The sequence below is a fragment of the Protomyctophum parallelum genome, assembly GCF_964188405.1.
Source record: "Protomyctophum parallelum genome assembly, chromosome: 2".
NCBI classification, from domain to species: Eukaryota; Metazoa; Chordata; class Actinopteri; order Myctophiformes; family Myctophidae; genus Protomyctophum; species Protomyctophum parallelum.
Genome location: NC_139699.1, coordinates 4,437,250 through 4,455,894, shown reverse-complemented (window position 1 = coordinate 4,455,894; position 18,645 = coordinate 4,437,250). Strand labels below are relative to the sequence as shown.

Genomic DNA, 18,645 nt, shown 5'->3' with positions numbered 1-18,645 from the left:
CACACACAGACACACACACACACACACACACACACACACACACACACGCACGGTCGCACGCACCTTTGGTACATTTACTCAAGTACTGTACATGAGTACTATTTTGAGGTATTCTTTACTTTACTTTGGTGTTTCCAATTTTCAGTACTTTTACTTCCATTCCACTAGCCTACATACATCTCAGAGGGAATTATTATACTTTTACACTACAATTATTTGCTAGTTACTTTTTGATTATTATTACAAAACGTATATTGACCACATTTGAAAACATGTGCTTTTTTCTGCAAACTGTTAAAGGTATATTCAGTGATTTCACTTAATTCAAATATCACTTATTTTTTTGTTTTGTTGTGATAATCCTCCCTACTATAGAGTGTGCTGGCCATATAAGGAGTTCCTCCCTGTCCCCAGTTAACCCCTGGGGGTCAAAAAACCTTAGGTTTCGTTTTTGACACTCTATCCTGATTGGACGAAAGGCTGGGTCCCACAGCCAAAAACGAAACCTAAGGTTTTTTGAGTGAAATCACTGAATATACCTTTAAATAAAATATTCAATCAATCAATCTTTTCTTCCCTTAAGTTGAACTGAACTTCTCTGTGTGTCTCTCCTCCGTATGGCAGAGTCGTTGGGAGAGTCAGCAGGACATCTTCATGCCATCTCAGTACTACCGCAGCCTGCCTCGTCCCTCTCCTTCCTCCTCGCCCACTCCCACTCCCAGTCCCACTCCACCACCCACCACCTCCACCTCCTCCACCACCACCTCCCCTCAGGGCCAGGACCCCGAGCAAGGTATGCTGCATGCCGCACCACCACTCCTCTTTAACCCATCCAGCCATCCCTCCCTGGCTTAGTTCTCACATAGGCCCCTCTTCCAGAAAAAGAACTAGATCCTTGGAACCTTGGTGCTTTCACAGAACCGGCCGTGAGCCGGTTTGCGTTTCCACCAGTATAAAGCACCATTAGGGTAATTAGGGGCAGGTAGTCCCCAGTTGCCCCAGGTTTGATCCTAGGCCTAGGCCCCCAATGTGTTGAATATGACCGGCCGAAGTGTCCATTTAACAGGGGGAAATTCAATCGTCAATGGCAGTTACTGTTTCACCCTTTTTCTTTTTTCTTTATCATGATTTTTCACTTTCTTTTGACATTGTTTATATCATGCATTTCTAACCTGTAGAATAGTGACACGCCCACTTTGGTTCCCAGTTCAGGGCAAGAAAAAACGGTTCAGTTCCGAACCAACTTCTTTTCACTAGTCCAGGGTATCCCAATAGGCGGCCCGCGGGCCATTTGCGGCCCACAGAGCGCCCCCTTGTGGCCCATGAAAGAATTTCAAAAAAAAAAAAAAAAAAAAAAAAAAGGCATTAAATGGGGGTCAGTAGCCTATGCATGTCAAACTGGGCATCCTTTTCAAATGGGGTCTTGCCCTGAAAATTTATTTTCAGGGCAAGACCTCGACCTCGCGCGTGCAGACTCGGCCCCCAGCCTGGTACGCTAGTCAAAATATGGCCCTTGAGGAAAATTAATTGGGGAACCCTGCACTAGTCACTCAATTTTTTTCAAAACAATGAAGTGATCCAGACCACAACCCTGCATTATTTCACTCTCTTACCTATTTTCCCCCCCTGTTTTTCTTTTTTGAGAAATGCCACACCTCATACCAACCTTTTCCGTCCTAATTTTTCCAATTGAAAACAGCCTCTCTCCCTCATCCCTCCATCTTTGTCTCCTGTCCCTCATCCCTCCATCTTTGTCTCCTGTCCCTCACCCCTCCATCTTTGTCTCCTCTCTCCCTCATCCCTCCATCTTTGTCTCCTGTCCCTCACCCCTCCATCTTTGTCTCCTCTCTCCCTCATCCCTCCATCTTTGTCTCCTGTCCCTCACCCTCTTTTCCACTGAGTTTCTCTGCTCTGACCTTTGAACTCAGAACCAAAGAGATTCTATATAGCAAGAGAGGACACTCCCTTAAAAAGTCATGCTGTACAAACAAAAACTTTTATATTCTATTCTACTACCATATATTTAATGTTTCTTTCTACAGAACTGTTATACTGTGTTTAACAGCGAAAAAGTATTATGCATACATACTACTATAATTTATTTTCTATTTTATTTATAATATTTATGAATGGATCAAAGCCAAAATCATATTAATGCAGAATTTCAGGATTCATATGTGAGCATGCATGTATGCACTGCACATGCACCCGCATGCATGTATGCACTGCACATGCACCCGTGCCACTGCATGTTTATGTGCATGTTTGAGGTTAACGTTATTAACATTAACGTTACTTTAGTCTCCCTTTAGACCACTCATCCTCCTTCCTTCTCCACTTCCTGCTTACAGGATGTACTTCCTGGTTTATCCCAAGGACTGTCTAAAGAGGACAAGAAGCGAAGACCGTACGGGCGACGCCATGTTGCTCACATGGTGCTCCATGGAAGGAAGGAAACATGCGCAGTTGCAGACCATGGAAGCTGAACGCGGAAGTGATGGCTGCATAAAGCCCATTGCGCATGTTTCTTTCCTTCCATGGAGCACCATGTGAGCAACATGGCGGCGCCCTTACGGTCTTCGCGTCCCGTCCTCTTTATACAGTCCTTGGTTTATCCACGGCCTCCTTTGTACAGCAGGTATTAAAGTGCATCCTGGATGAAATTCAGTTGTTGGTGTATAAATGTCAGCACATCTCTCACCGTTAGTTTCAAGGAATCTACGTTCCACACAGAACACTGATACGCATTTAAAACGGCTATTCGAAAATACACTTGACTTTTGACTGTTTTGTCACATCAAAACAACATCACATCAATAGTCCAGAATTCAACGTAGGCCTCAAAACATGTTGTCAGCACGGACACCATCATTAAATGATAATACTGTATCACAAAACAACTCTTCCTTGTACCACTTAACCCATTCTGACCGGGCACCCATTTTGGTGTCGGCATCATGTTATGCTTTAGCTATTTAAAAATAGCAGATCTACAAGCTCATATCGCGCCACCGAGTGGCGCGATACGAGCTTGTAGGTCTGCTATTTTTGAAAAATCGAAGACACTTTTAGAATCTGATCTCAGGTCAGAATGGGTTAATAATGAAACTGTCAGGATGTAATAGACATTTTTAGAATCTGATCTCAGGTCAGAATGGGTTAAGCCCTCTATACTGAGTTGGCTCCGTACATGGTCTGCTCTTCTGTCCTTCAGCACCAAATCTCTTCGCCCAGAAATGGCACATCTACAAGCTAGCAACGTGAGCTTGTATGATTGGCTATTGCTGGCTTGTTGCCCCCACAAGAGCGAGTACTAGGAAGTAGTTAACCCATTCTGACCGGGCACCCATTTTGGTGTCGGCATCATGTTATGCTTTAGCTATTTAAAAATAGCAGATCTACAAGCTCATATCGCGCCACCGAGTGGCGCGATACGAGCTTGTAGGTCTGCTATTTTTGAAAAATCGAAGTGCGACTGACATTTTTAGAATCTGATCTCAGGTCAGAATGGGTTCATCAGACCAGTGTGTGTCCGGCGGAAACCTCGTTATGAATCTGATCTCAGGTCAGAATGGGTTAAAGGATGTAAATATTAGGACGTGCAGTACTGTCTGTCTGATTGAAACTGAAAGATCTGATTTCAAACAAGATGCATATTGATACAAAGTTTAAATTATATCTGGACACACAGTCTGGATGTAAGTTATTGATATTGATGTCAGGGGAAAACGGAGCCCATGATGTCCACCTTAAATCTTGTGTAGATCACTCATGTTTAGTGTTTAGTGTTTAGTGTTTAGTGTTTAGTCAGAACAATGTGTGTTTGAACTGCTATTGTCTTTTCAATGTTATTCACATTCACCATGCACATTTGCCCTCTTTAATCCGTTGCCTCATATAGTGATGAAATGTCTGTGTTTCAATTCAGTGTGGCATCTGGGAAATATTCTGCTTGTCTCTCTCATTTATCAGGAATTAATCATTGCTGTGATTAATTTGTAATCTTGTAATCCATTGAATATAAATGTTTAGCTTCTATCTTGATTCCTCTGAGTCTAGTGGGTGGCTGCATCTGTTTAGTTTGTTGGGCATTTCCTGGGCTTGCTTTCAATTTCCTGTCTTAATCTTTTCACACTTGCTCTATTTTCCTCACCTCCTCCTCCTCCTCCTCCTTCTTTCTGTCCATCCTGCTGTTCCTTCCTTCCCACGCTCTTCTCTTGGTCCTCTGCTTGTCCTCTGTCCCTCGTCCCTTCTCTTCTCTTCGTCCTCTGCTTGTCCTCTGTCCCTCGTCCCTTCTCGTCTCTTCGTCCTCTGCTTGTCCTCTGTCCCTCGTCCCTTCTCTTCTCTTGGTACTCTGCTTGTCCTCTGTCCCTCGTCCCTTCTCTTCTCTTGGTCCTCTGCTTGTCCTCTGTCCCTCGTCCCTTCTCTTCTCTTGGTCCTCTGCTTGTCCTCTGTCCCTCGTCCCTTCTCTTCTCTTGGTCCTCTGCTTGTCCTCTGTCCCTCGTCCCTTCTCTTCTCTTGGTCCTCTGCTTGTCCTCTGTCCCTCATCCCTTCTCTTCTCTTGGTCCTCTGCTTGTCCTCTGTCCCTCGTCCCTTCTCTTGGTCCTCTGCTTGTCCTCTGTCCCTCGTCCCTTCTCTTCTCTTGGTCCTCTGCGTGTCCTCTGTCCCTCGTCCCTTCTCTTGGTCCTCTGCTTGTCCTCTGTCCCTCGTCCCTTCTCTTCTCTTGGTCCTCTGCTTGTCCTCTGTCCCTCGTCCCTTCTCTTGGTCCTCTGCTTGTCCTCTGTCCCTCGTCCCTTCTCTTCTGTTCGTCCTCTGCTCGTCCTCTGTCCCTCGTCCCTTCTGTTCGTCCTCTGCTTGTCCTCTGTCCCTCGTCCCTTCTCTTCTCTTGGTCCTCTGCTTGTCCTCTGTCCCTCGTCCCTTCTCTTCTCTTGGTCCTCTGCTTGTCCTCTGTCCCTCGTCCCTTCTCTTCTCTTGGTCCTCTGCGTGTCCTCTGTCCCTCGTCCCTTCTCTTGGTCCTCTGCTTGTCCTCTGTCCCTCGTCCCTTCTCTTCTCTTGGTCCTCTGCTTGTCCTCTGTCCCTCGTCCCTTCTCTTGGTCCTCTGCTTGTCCTCTGTCCCTCGTCCCTTCTCTTCTCTTGGTCCTCTGCTTGTCCTCTGTCCCTCGTCCCTTCTCGTCTCTTCGTCCTCTGCTTGTCCTCTGTCCCTCGTCCCTTCTCTTCTCTTGGTACTCTGCTTGTCCTCTGTCCCTCGTCCCTTCTCGTCTCTTCGTCCTCTGCTTGTCCTCTGTCCCTCGTCCCTTCTCTTCTCTTCGTCCTCTGCTTGTCCTCTGTCCCTCGTCCCTTCTCGTCTCTTCGTCCTCTGCTTGTCCTCTGTCCCTCGTCCCTTCTCTTCTCTTGGTACTCTGCTTGTCCTCTGTCCCTCGTCCCTTCTCTTCTCTTGGTCCTCTGCTTGTCCTCTGTCCCTCGTCCCTTCTCTTCTCTTGGTCCTCTGCTTGTCCTCTGTCCCTCGTCCCTTCTCGTCTCTTCGTCCTCTGCTTGTCCTCTGTCCCTCGTCCCTTCTCTTCTCTTCGTCCTCTGCTTGTCCTCTGTCCCTCGTCCCTTCTCTTCTCTTGGTCCTCTGCTTGTCCTCTGTCCCTCGTCCCTTCTCTTCTCTTCGTCCTCTGCTTGTCCTCTGTCCCTCGTCCCTTCTCTTCTCTTGGTCCTCTGCTTGTCCTCTGTCCCTCGTCCCTTCTCTTCTCTTGGTCCTCTGCTTGTCCTCTGTCCCTCGTCCCTTCTCTTCTCTTGGTCCTCTGCTTGTCCTCTGTCCCTCGTCCCTTCTCTTCTCTTGGTCCTCTGCTTGTCCTCTGTCCCTCGTCCCTTCTCTTCTCTTGGTCCTCTGCTTGTCCTCTGTCCCTCATCCCTTCTCTTCTCTTGGTCCTCTGCTTGTCCTCTGTCCCTCGTCCCTTCTCTTGGTCCTCTGCTTGTCCTCTGTCCCTCGTCCCTTCTCTTGGTCCTCTGCTTGTCCTCTGTCCCTCGTCCCTTCTCTTCTCTTGGTCCTCTGCTTGTCCTCTGTCCCTCGTCCCTTCTCTTCTCTTGGTCCTCTGCTTGTCCTCTGTCCCTCGTCCCTTCTCTTGGTCCTCTGCGTGTCCTCTGTCCCTCGTCCCTTCTCTTGGTCCTCTGCTTGTCCTCTGTCCCTCGTCCCTTCTCTTGGTCCTCTGCTTGTCCTCTGTCCCTCGTCCCTTCTCTTCTCTTGGTCCTCTGCGTGTCCTCTGTCCCTCGTCCCTTCTCTTCTCTTGGTCCTCTGCTTGTCCTCTGTCCCTCGTCCCTTCTCTTCTCTTGGTCCTCTGCTTGTCCTCTGTCCCTCGTCCCTTCTCTTCTGTTCGTCCTCTGCTCGTCCTCTGTCCCTCGTCCCTTCTGTTCGTCCTCTGCTTGTCCTCTGTCCCTCGTCCCTTCTCTTCTCTTGGTCCTCTGCTTGTCCTCTGTCCCTCGTCCCTTCTCTTCTCTTGGTCCTCTGCGTGTCCTCTGTCCCTCGTCCCTTCTCTTCTCTTGGTCCTCTGCGTGTCCTCTGTCCCTCGTCCCTTCTCTTGGTCCTCTGCTTGTCCTCTGTCCCTCGTCCCTTCTCTTCTCTTGGTCCTCTGCTTGTCCTCTGTCCCTCGTCCCTTCTCTTCTCTTGGTCCTCTGCTTGTCCTCTGTCCCTCGTCCCTTCTCTTGGTCCTCTGCTTGTCCTCTGTCCCTCGTCCCTTCTCTTCTCTTGGTCCTCTGCTTGTCCTCTGTCCCTCGTCCCTTCTCTTCTCTTGGTCCTCTGCGTGTCCTCTGTCCCTCGTCCCTTCCGCTGCGTCCCACCCCGTCCCTCTCTCAGGCCGTTCAGCGTTAGCTGCTTCTTATCTTTCAGTCAAAGCGCTGGTCCCCCAGATGCCCAAACTCCTCAAGTCTCTGTTTCCGGCGCGCGACGACAAGAAGGACCTGAGGCCTTCGCCCCACGCTCTGCAGGTGAGCTTTGTTATCTTCATCTTCACACACAATGACCGTTTGAACCCCCGGCCGCTCCCACCACTCACACTCTGCAGGCCACTGTGTTAATTGATCCATTTGTTACTCACAGAGAGTGTACACATGATTAACACTGATGAGTTTACTGTGTATTTATTTTAAACACAGCAGACAGCGAGCGTCTCCTCATTGTTTAAAGTTACTGACACAGCAGACAGCGAGCGTCTCCTCATTGTTTAAAGTTACTGACACACAGCAGACAGCGAGCGTCTCCTCATTGTTTAAAGTTACTGACACAGCAGACAGCGAGCGTCTCCTCATTGTTTAAAGTTACTGACACAGCAGACAGCGAGCGTCTCCTCATTGTTTAAAGTTACTGACACACAGCAGACAGCGAGCGTCTCCTCATTGTTTAAAGTTACTGACACACAGCAGACAGCGAGCGTCTCCTCATTGTTTAAAGTTACTGACACACAGCAGACAGCGAGCGTCTCCTCATTGTTTAAAGTTACTGACACACAGCAGACAGCGAGCGTCTCCTCATTGTTTAACCCATTCTGACCGGGCACCCATTTTGGTGTCAGCATCATGTTATGCTTTAGCTATTTAAAAATAGCAGATCTACAAGCTCATAGCGCGCCACCGAGTGGCGCGATACGAGCTTGTAGGTCTGCTATTTTGAAAAATCGAAGAGCGACTGACATTTTTTAGAATCTGATCTCAGGTCAGAATGGGTTAATCAGACACAGTGTGTGTCCGGCGGAAACCTCGTATGAATCTGATCTCAGGTCAGAATGGGTTAAAGTTACTGACACAGCAGACAGCAGACAGTCTCCTCATTGTTTCGGATCAAAGATCAAAGACATGAACTTGTTTCTTGTGACCCTTGACCCTTGTAGCACATGCCTCGAATCATGACCTCATCTGGAGGGGACGACATCAGAGGCAGAGCGGAGCCGGTAAGACGACATCATCCTCACACTGCTTACAGCAAACATTCAAAGTCCATAGACTTGGCTGTCACACCATGGCATGTCATGTCTGTGTTGTGGTGCATGCGTGTCCCTGTCCTGAAGGCGTGTCTCTCCCTCTGTGTCTGTGTGCCGGCCGTGCCCTTATAGGTCCCCATGCTGGGGCGGAGCCTGGCCGCAGCCCCGCCCCCGCCCGCCAAAGACAGGTGGGCTGAGTCTCCCGAAGCCCCTCCTCCTTCTCCTCTCCCCGTGCATGACCCGCATGACGCCACGTCCCTCAGCCCCCTCAGCCAATCGTCCAGCGGCTACTTCTCCACCAGCGTTTCTACAGCCACCCTCTGCGACAGCGTAGTCGAGCCCGCCTCCTCCTCCTTCCACCCTTCCTCCTCCTGCTCCTCTCTCCTCCTCTCCTCCCCGCTCGACACCGCTGGGGGGTCGAAGGCCACGGAGACAACGTTACCCACAATCCCCCAGCAGCAGCAGCCCCAGACACGGCAGCAGCAGCAGGGTGCTGACAGGAACGGTGTTGTTGCCTCTCCTCAGTGCAACAGTGCAAAAACGGCAGCCAATCATCACAACAACGCCTCTGTGGTGGCCGCCGCGGGGAAGTCCACGTCTGAGCCGAGGCTGGCGAGCTCTGGACGAGGAGGCGAGAGCTTGGAGAGGCTGGTGAGCTCTGGACGAGGAGGCGAGAGCTTGGAGAGGCTGGTGAGCTCTGGACGAGGAGGCGAGAGCTTGGAGAGGCTGGTGAGCTCTGGACGAGGAGGCGAGAGCTTGGAGAGGCTGGTGAGCTCTGGACGAGGAGGAGGCGAGAGCTTGGAGAGGCTGGTGAGCTCTGGACGAGGAGGCGAGAGCCTGGAGAGGCTGGTGAGCTCTGGACGAGGAGGCGAGAGCTTGGAGAGGCTGGAGATCCTAGACGACGACGAGCGCTGCAGCCATTACGCGCTGCCTGATTGGCTGGCTGAAGGGGCCTCCGTCACCGTGGGGAGCAACAAGGCGGGGACGGTGCGCTACGTGGGCGCTACGGAGTTCGCTGAGGGGACGTGGGTCGGAGTGGAGCTGGACACGCCTGCAGGTCTGTAAGGTTTAATGCTACGTTCACATCACACACCGCTTCAGTACCAAATGAAAACTAATGTGCACAGACTGGAACATGCTTGAGGTAGGAAGTTTAACACACTAAATATCATTGTGCATTTCTTTTATTTTATTTTTATTTTTTATCCCACGATTTTTTAACCCATTTTTCACCCCTGTGTCAATCATCTAATGTGATCCTGGGCTCTACACACCCTCCGCCAACCTAGTCCCCATATATGGAGGACAAGGGGAGACCAACCTAGTCCCCATATATGGGGACAAGGGGAGACCAACCTAGTCCCCATATATGGGGGACAAGGGGAGACCAACCTAGTCCCCATATATGGGGGACAAGGGGAGACCAACCTAGTCCCCATATATGGGGGACAAGGGGAGACCAACCTAGTCCCCATATATGGGGGACAAGGGGAGACCAACCTAGTCCCCATATATGGGGGACAAGGGGAGACCAACCTAGTCCCCATATATGGGGGACAAGGGGAGACCAACCTAGTCCCCATATATGGGGGACAAGGGGAGACCAACCTAGTCCCCATATATGGGGGACAAGGGGAGACCAACCTAGTCCCCATATATGGGGGACAAGGGGAGAGCAACGGACTTGAACTCATGCTTCCTTCATGCCTGAGTGTCCAAGTTGCTCCTTTCCACCTGACAGGGGGGAGTTTCCCTGGTTGGACGTAGCGCGTGGAAGGAACATGTCACACATCATTGTGAATTTTAAAGCACAGCCTTATTTAAAAGGTCTATTTGAAAATAGTCCCCAGAGAAAAACATGTTGCTTATGAACTGCACATTTATATTTATCCACATTTACTCAGTTATTCAGGTAAAAACAAAGTAATCACTTTCATGTGCTGCCCAGGATGTAGCATTGATTTTGACAGCAAATTTCTACCCCATCCATCCCTCCACCCTGACTCTCTCTCTCTCTCCCTCCACCCTGACTCTCTCCCTCCCTCCACCCTGACTCTCTCCCTCCCTCCACCCTGACTCTCTCTCTCTCTCCCTCCACCCTGACTCTCTCCCTCCCTCCACCCTGACTCTCTCCCTCCCTCCACCCTGACTCTCTCTCTCCCTCCACCCTGACTCTCTCTCTCTCTCCCTCCACCCTGACTCTCTCCCTCCCTCCACCCTGACTCTCTCCCTCCCTCCACCCTGACTCTCTCTCTCTCCCTCCACCCTGACTCTCTCTCTCTCCCTCCACCCTGACTCTCTCCCTCCCCCCTCCACCCTGACTCTCTCCCTCCCTCCACCCTGACTCTCTCCCTCCCTCCACCCTGACTCTCTCTCTCCCTCCACCCTGACTCTCTCTCTCTCCCTCCACCCTGACTCTCTCTCCCTCCACCCTGACTCTCTCTCCCTCCCTCCACCCTGACTCTCTCCCTCCCTCCACCCTGACTCTCTCCCTCCCTCCACCCTGACTCTCTCCCTCCCTCCACCCTGACTCTCTCTCTCCCTCCACCCTGACTCTCTCCCTCCCTCCACCCTGACTCTCTCTCTCTCCCTCCACCCTGACTCTCTCTCTCTCCCTCCACCCTGACTCTCTCCCCCCTCCACCCTGACACTCTCCCCCCTCCACCCTGACTCTCTCCCTCCCCCCTCCACCCTGACTCTCCCTCCCTCCACCCTGACTCTCTCCCTCCCTCCACCCTGACTCTCTCCCTTCCTCCACCCTGACACTCTCCCCCCTCCACCCTGACTCTCTCTCTCCCTCCACCCTGACTCTCTCTCTCTCCCTCCACCCTGACTCTCTCTCTCCCTCCACCCTGACTCTCTCTCTCCCTCCACCCTGACTCTCTCCCTCCCTCCACCCTGACTCTCTCCCTCCCTCCACCCTGACTCTCTCTCTCCCTCCACCCTGACTCTCTCTCTCCCTCCACCCTGACTCTCTCTCTCCCTCCACCCTGACACTCTCTCTCCCTCCACCCTGACTCTCTCTCTCCCCCCTCCACCCTGACTCTCTCCCTCCCTCCACCCTGACTCTCTCTCCCTCCACCCTGACTCTCTCCCTCCCTCCACCCTGACTCTCTCCCTCCCTCCACCCTGACTCTCTCCCTCCCTCCACCCTGACTCTCTCCCTCCCCCCTCCACCCTGACTCTCCCTCCCTCCACCCTGACTCTCTCCCTCCCTCCACCCTGACTCTCTCTCTCCCTCCCTCCACCCTGACTCTCTCTCTCTCTCCCTCCACCCTGACTCTCTCCCTCCCTCCACCCTGACTCTCTCCCTCCCTCCACCCTGACTCTCTCCCTCCCTCCACCCTGACTCTCTCCCTCCCTCCACCCTGACTCTCTCCCTCCCTCCACCCTGACTCTCTCCCTCCCCCCTCCACCCTGACTCTCCCTCCCTCCACCCTGACTCTCTCCCTCCCTCCACCCTGACTCTCTCCCTCCCTCCACCCTGACTCTCTCCCTCCCTCCACCCTGACTCTCTCCCTCCCTCCACCCTGACTCTCTCCCTCCCTCCACCCTGACTCTCTCCCTCCCTCCACCCTGACTCTCTCCCTTCCTCCACCCTGACACTCTCCCCCCTCCACCCTGACTCTCTCTCTCCCTCCACCCTGACTCTCTCTCTCTCCCTCCACCCTGACTCTCTCTCTCCCTCCACCCTGACTCTCTCTCTCCCTCCACCCTGACTCTCTCCCTCCCTCCACCCTGACTCTCTCCCTCCCTCCACCCTGACTCTCTCTCTCCCTCCACCCTGACTCTCTCTCTCCCTCCACCCTGACTCTCTCTCTCCCTCCACCCTGACACTCTCTCTCCCTCCACCCTGACTCTCTCTCTCCCCCTCCACCCTGACTCTCTCCCTCCCTCCACCCTGACTCTCTCTCCCTCCACCCTGACTCTCTCCCTCCCTCCACCCTGACTCTCTCCCTCCCTCCACCCTGACTCTCTCCCTCCCTCCACCCTGACTCTCTCCCTCCCTCCACCCTGACTCTCTCCCTCCCCCCTCCACCCTGACTCTCCCTCCCTCCACCCTGACTCTCTCCCTCCCTCCACCCTGACTCTCTCTCTCTCTCTCCCTCCACCCTGACTCTCTCTCTCTCCCTCCACCCTGACTCTCTCTCCCTCCCTCCACCCTGACTCTCTCTCTCCCTCCACCCTGACTCTCTCTCTCCCTCCACCCTGACTCTCTCCCTCCCTCCACCCTGACTCTCTCCCTCCCTCCACCCTGACTCTCTCTCTCCCTCCACCCTGACTCTCTCTCTCCCTCCACCCTGACTCTCTCTCTCCCTCCACCCTGACACTCTCTCTCCCTCCACCCTGACTCTCTCTCTCCCCCCTCCACCCTGACTCTCTCCCTCCCTCCACCCTGACTCTCTCTCCCTCCACCCTGACTCTCTCCCTCCCTCCACCCTGACTCTCTCCCTCCCTCCACCCTGACTCTCTCCCTCCCTCCACCCTGACTCTCTCCCTCCCTCCACCCTGACTCTCTCCCTCCCCCTCCACCCTGACTCTCCCTCCCTCCACCCTGACTCTCTCCCTCCCTCCACCCTGACTCTCTCTCTCTCTCTCCCTCCACCCTGACTCTCTCTCTCTCCCTCCACCCTGACTCTCTCTCCCTCCCTCCACCCTGACTCTCTCTCTCTCTCCCTCCACCCTGACTCTCTCCCTCCCTCCACCCTGACTCTCTCCCTCCCTCCACCCTGACTCTCTCCCTCCCTCCACCCTGACTCTCTCCCTCCCTCCACCCTGACTCTCTCCCTCCCTCCACCCTGACTCTCTCCCTCCCCCCTCCACCCTGACTCTCCCTCCCTCCACCCTGACTCTCTCCCTCCCTCCACCCTGACTCTCTCCCTCCCTCCACCCTGACTCTCTCCCTCCCTCCACCCTGACTCTCTCCCTCCCTCCACCCTGACTCTCTCCCTCCCTCCACCCTGACTCTCTCCCTCCCTCCACCCTGACTCTCTCCCTCCCTCCACCCTGACTCTCTCTCTCCCTCCACCCTGACTCTCCCTCCCTCCACCCTGACTCTCTCCCTCCCTCCACCCTGACTCTCTCCCTCCCTCCACCCTGACTCTCTCCCTCCCTCCACCCTGACTCTCTCCCTCCCTCCACCCTGACTCTCTCTCTCTCCCTCCACCCTGACTCTCTCCCTCCCTCCACCCTGACTCTCTCCCTCCCTCCACCCTGACTCTCTCCCTCCCTCCACCCTGACTCTCTCCCTCCCCCCTCCACCCTGACTCTCCCTCCCTCCACCCTGACTCTCTCCCTCCCTCCACCCTGACTCTCTCTCTCTCCCTCCCTCCACCCTGACTCTCTCCCTCCCTCCACCCTGACTCTCTCTCTCCCTCCACCCTGACTCTCTCTCTCTCTCCCTCCACCCTGACTCTCTCCCTCCCTCCACCCTGACTCTCTCCCTCCCTCCACCCTGACTCTCTCCCTCCCCCCTCCACCCTGACTCTCTCCCTCCCTCCACCCTGACTCTCTCCCTCCCTCCACCCTGACTCTCTCTCTCTCCCTCCCTCCACCCTGACTCTCTCCCTCCCTCCACCCTGACTCTCTCCCTCCCTCCACCCTGACTCTCTCCCTCCCTCCACCCTGACTCTCTCCCTCCCTCCACCCTGACTCTCTCCCTCCCTCCACCCTGACTCTCTCCCTCCCTCCACCCTGACTCTCTCCCTCCCCCCTCCACCCTGACTCTCCCTCCCTCCACCCTGACTCTCTCCCTCCCTCCACCCTGACTCTCTCTCTCTCCCTCCCTCCACCCTGACTCTCTCCCTCCCTCCACCCTGACTCTCTCTCTCCCTCCACCCTGACTCTCTCTCTCTCTCCCTCCACCCTGACTCTCTCCCTCCCTCCACCCTGACTCTCTCCCTCCCTCCACCCTGACTCTCTCCCTCCCTCCACCCTGACTCTCTCTCTCCCTCCACCCTGACTCTCTCCCTCCCTCCACCCTGACTCTCTCTCCCTCCACCCTGACTCTCTCCCTCCCTCCACCCTGACTCTCTCTCTCCCTCCACCCTGACTCTCTCCCCCCTCCACCCTGACTCTCTCTCTCCCTCCACCCTGACTCTCTCCCTCCCTCCACCCTGACTCTCTCCCTCCCTCCACCCTGACTCTCTCCCTCCCTCCACCCTGACTCTCTCTCCCTCCACCCTGACTCTCTCCCTCCCTCCACCCTGACTCTCTCTCTCCCTCCACCCTGACTCTCTCCCCCCTCCACCCTGACTCTCTCTCTCCCTCCACCCTGACTCTCTCCCTCCCTCCACCCTGACTCTCTCCCTCCCTCCACCCTGACTCTCTCCCTCCCTCCACCCTGACTCTCTCTCCCTCCACCCTGACTCTCTCCCTCCCTCCACCCTGACTCTCTCTCTCCCTCCACCCTGACTCTCTCCCCCCTCCACCCTGACTCTCTCTCTCCCTCCACCCTGACTCTCTCCCTCCCCCCTCCACCCTGCCTCTCTCCCTCCCTCCACCCTGACTCTCTCCCTCCCTCCACCCTGACTCTCTCCCTCCCTCCACCCTGACTCTCTCCCTCCCTCCACCCTGACTCTCTCCCTCCCTCCACCCTGACTCTCTCCCTCCCTCCACCCTGACTCTCTCCCTCCCTCCACCCTGACTCTCTCCCTCCCTCCACCCTGACTCTCTCCCTCCCTCCACCCTGACTCTCTCCCTCCCTCCACCCTGACTCTCTCCCTCCCTCCACCCTGACTCTCTCCCTTCCTCCACCCTGACACTCTCCCCCCTCCACCCTGACTCTCTCTCTCCCTCCACCCTGACTCTCTCTCTCTCCCTCCACCCTGACTCTCTCTCTCCCTCCACCCTGACTCTCTCTCTCCCTCCACCCTGACTCTCTCCCTCCCTCCACCCTGACTCTCTCCCTCCCTCCACCCTGACTCTCTCCCTCCCTCCACCCTGACTCTCTCCCTCCCTCCACCCTGACTCTCTCCCTCCCTCCACCCTGACTCTCTCCCTCCCTCCACCCTGACTCTCTCCCTTCCTCCACCCTGACACTCTCCCCCCTCCACCCTGACTCTCTCTCTCCCTCCACCCTGACTCTCTCTCTCTCCCTCCACCCTGACTCTCTCTCTCCCTCCACCCTGACTCTCTCTCTCCCTCCACCCTGACTCTCTCCCTCCCTCCACCCTGACTCTCTCCCTCCCTCCACCCTGACTCTCTCTCTCCCTCCACCCTGACTCTCTCTCTCCCTCCACCCTGACTCTCTCTCTCCCTCCACCCTGACACTCTCTCTCCCTCCACCCTGACTCTCTCTCTCCCCCCTCCACCCTGACTCTCTCCCTCCCTCCACCCTGACTCTCTCTCCCTCCACCCTGACTCTCTCCCTCCCTCCACCCTGACTCTCTCCCTCCCTCCACCCTGACTCTCTCCCTCCCTCCACCCTGACTCTCTCCCTCCCTCCACCCTGACTCTCTCCCTCCCCCCTCCACCCTGACTCTCCCTCCCTCCACCCTGACTCTCTCCCTCCCTCCACCCTGACTCTCTCTCTCTCTCTCCCTCCACCCTGACTCTCTCTCTCTCCCTCCACCCTGACTCTCTCTCCCTCCCTCCACCCTGACTCTCTCTCTCCCTCCACCCTGACTCTCTCTCTCCCTCCACCCTGACTCTCTCCCTCCCTCCACCCTGACTCTCTCCCTCCCTCCACCCTGACTCTCTCTCTCCCTCCACCCTGACTCTCTCTCTCCCTCCACCCTGACTCTCTCTCTCCCTCCACCCTGACACTCTCTCTCCCTCCACCCTGACTCTCTCTCTCCCCCCTCCACCCTGACTCTCTCCCTCCCTCCACCCTGACTCTCTCTCCCTCCACCCTGACTCTCTCCCTCCCTCCACCCTGACTCTCTCCCTCCCTCCACCCTGACTCTCTCCCTCCCTCCACCCTGACTCTCTCCCTCCCTCCACCCTGACTCTCTCCCTCCCCCCTCCACCCTGACTCTCCCTCCCTCCACCCTGACTCTCTCCCTCCCTCCACCCTGACTCTCTCTCTCTCTCTCCCTCCACCCTGACTCTCTCTCTCTCCCTCCACCCTGACTCTCTCTCCCTCCCTCCACCCTGACTCTCTCTCTCTCTCCCTCCACCCTGACTCTCTCCCTCCCTCCACCCTGACTCTCTCCCTCCCTCCACCCTGACTCTCTCCCTCCCTCCACCCTGACTCTCTCCCTCCCTCCACCCTGACTCTCTCCCTCCCTCCACCCTGACTCTCTCCCTCCCCCCTCCACCCTGACTCTCCCTCCCTCCACCCTGACTCTCTCCCTCCCTCCACCCTGACTCTCTCCCTCCCTCCACCCTGACTCTCTCCCTCCCTCCACCCTGACTCTCTCCCTCCCTCCACCCTGACTCTCTCCCTCCCTCCACCCTGACTCTCTCCCTCCCTCCACCCTGACTCTCTCCCTCCCTCCACCCTGACTCTCTCTCTCCCTCCACCCTGACTCTCCCTCCCTCCACCCTGACTCTCTCCCTCCCTCCACCCTGACTCTCTCCCTCCCTCCACCCTGACTCTCTCCCTCCCTCCACCCTGACTCTCTCCCTCCCTCCACCCTGACTCTCTCTCTCTCCCTCCACCCTGACTCAATCCCTCCCTCCACCCTGACTCTCTCCCTCCCTCCACCCTGACTCTCTCCCTCCCTCCACCCTGACTCTCTCCCTCCCTCCACCCTGACTCTCTCCCTCCCTCCACCCTGACTCTCTCCCTCCCCCCTCCACCCTGACTCTCCCTCCCTCCACCCTGACTCTCTCCCTCCCTCCACCCTGACTCTCTCTCTCTCCCTCCCTCCACCCTGACTCTCTCCCTCCCTCCACCCTGACTCTCTCTCTCCCTCCACCCTGACTCTCTCTCTCTCTCCCTCCACCCTGACTCTCTCCCTCCCTCCACCCTGACTCTCTCCCTCCCTCCACCCTGACTCTCTCCCTCCCCCCTCCACCCTGACTCTCTCCCTCCCTCCACCCTGACTCTCTCCCTCCCTCCACCCTGACTCTCTCTCTCTCCCTCCCTCCACCCTGACTCTCTCCCTCCCTCCACCCTGACTCTCTCCCTCCCTCCACCCTGACTCTCTCCCTCCCTCCACCCTGACTCTCTCCCTCCCTCCACCCTGACTCTCTCCCTCCCTCCACCCTGACTCTCTCCCTCCCTCCACCCTGACTCTCTCCCTCCCTCCACCCTGACTCTCTCCCTCCCCCCTCCACCCTGACTCTCCCTCCCTCCACCCTGACTCTCTCCCTCCCTCCACCCTGACTCTCTCTCTCTCCCTCCCTCCACCCTGACTCTCTCCCTCCCTCCACCCTGACTCTCTCTCTCCCTCCACCCTGACTCTCTCTCTCTCTCCCTCCACCCTGACTCTCTCCCTCCCTCCACCCTGACTCTCTCCCTCCCTCCACCCTGACTCTCTCCCTCCCTCCACCCTGACTCTCTCTCTCCCTCCACCCTGACTCTCTCCCTCCCTCCACCCTGACTCTCTCTCCCTCCACCCTGACTCTCTCCCTCCCTCCACCCTGACTCTCTCTCTCCCTCCACCCTGACTCTCTCCCCCCTCCACCCTGACTCTCTCTCTCCCTCCACCCTGACTCTCTCCCTCCCTCCACCCTGACTCTCTCCCTCCCTCCACCCTGACTCTCTCCCTCCCTCCACCCTGACTCTCTCTCCCTCCACCCTGACTCTCTCCCTCCCTCCACCCTGACTCTCTCTCTCCCTCCACCCTGACTCTCTCCCCCCTCCACCCTGACTCTCTCTCTCCCTCCACCCTGACTCTCTCCCTCCCTCCACCCTGACTCTCTCCCTCCCTCCACCCTGACTCTCTCCCTCCCTCCACCCTGACTCTCTCTCCCTCCACCCTGACTCTCTCCCTCCCTCCACCCTGACTCTCTCTCTCCCTCCACCCTGACTCTCTCCCCCCTCCACCCTGACTCTCTCTCTCCCTCCACCCTGACTCTCTCCCTCCCCCCTCCACCCTGCCTCTCTCCCTCCCTCCACCCTGACTCTCTCCCTCCCTCCACCCTGACTCTCTCCCTCCCTCCACCCTGACTCTCTCCCTCCCTCCACCCTGACTCTCTCCCTCCCTCCACCCTGACTCTCTCCCTCCCTCCACCCTGACTCTCTCCCTCCCTCCACCCTGACTCTCTCCCTCCCTCCACCCTGACTCTCTCCCTCCCTCCACCCTGACTCTCTCCCTCCCCCCTCCACCCTGACTCTCCCTCCCTCCACCCTGACTCTCTCCCTCCCTCCACCCTGACTCTCTCTCTCTCCCTCCCTCCACCCTGACTCTCTCCCTCCCTCCACCCTGACTCTCTCTCTCCCTCCACCCTGACTCTCTCTCTCTCTCCCTCCACCCTGACTCTCTCCCTCCCTCCACCCTGACTCTCTCCCTCCCTCCACCCTGACTCTCTCCCTCCCTCCACCCTGACTCTCTCTCTCCCTCCACCCTGACTCTCTCCCTCCCTCCACCCTGACTCTCTCTCCCTCCACCCTGACTCTCTCCCTCCCTCCACCCTGACTCTCTCTCTCCCTCCACCCTGACTCTCTCCCCCCTCCACCCTGACTCTCTCTCTCCCTCCACCCTGACTCTCTCCCTCCCTCCACCCTGACTCTCTCCCTCCCTCCACCCTGACTCTCTCCCTCCCTCCACCCTGACTCTCTCTCCCTCCACCCTGACTC

The 18,645-nt window shown here is 56.5% G+C and overlaps 1 protein-coding gene across 1 annotated transcript in view; it reads left to right on the top strand.

Moving 5' to 3' along the window:
• The window catches only part of LOC310854013 (kinesin-like protein KIF13B), a 138,665-nt gene that overhangs the window by 118,481 nt on the left and 1,539 nt on the right, over nt 1–18,645 (top strand). The window contains exons 35-39 of the mRNA XM_083758486.1: nt 625–793; nt 6,836–6,966; nt 7,866–7,925; nt 8,088–8,551; nt 8,792–9,012. Coding sequence (XP_083614612.1) covers nt 625–793; nt 6,836–6,966; nt 7,866–7,925; nt 8,088–8,551; nt 8,792–9,012 — 1,045 coding nt within the window. The remainder of the gene's footprint in view (nt 1–624; nt 794–6,835; nt 6,967–7,865; nt 7,926–8,087; nt 8,552–8,791; nt 9,013–18,645) is intronic.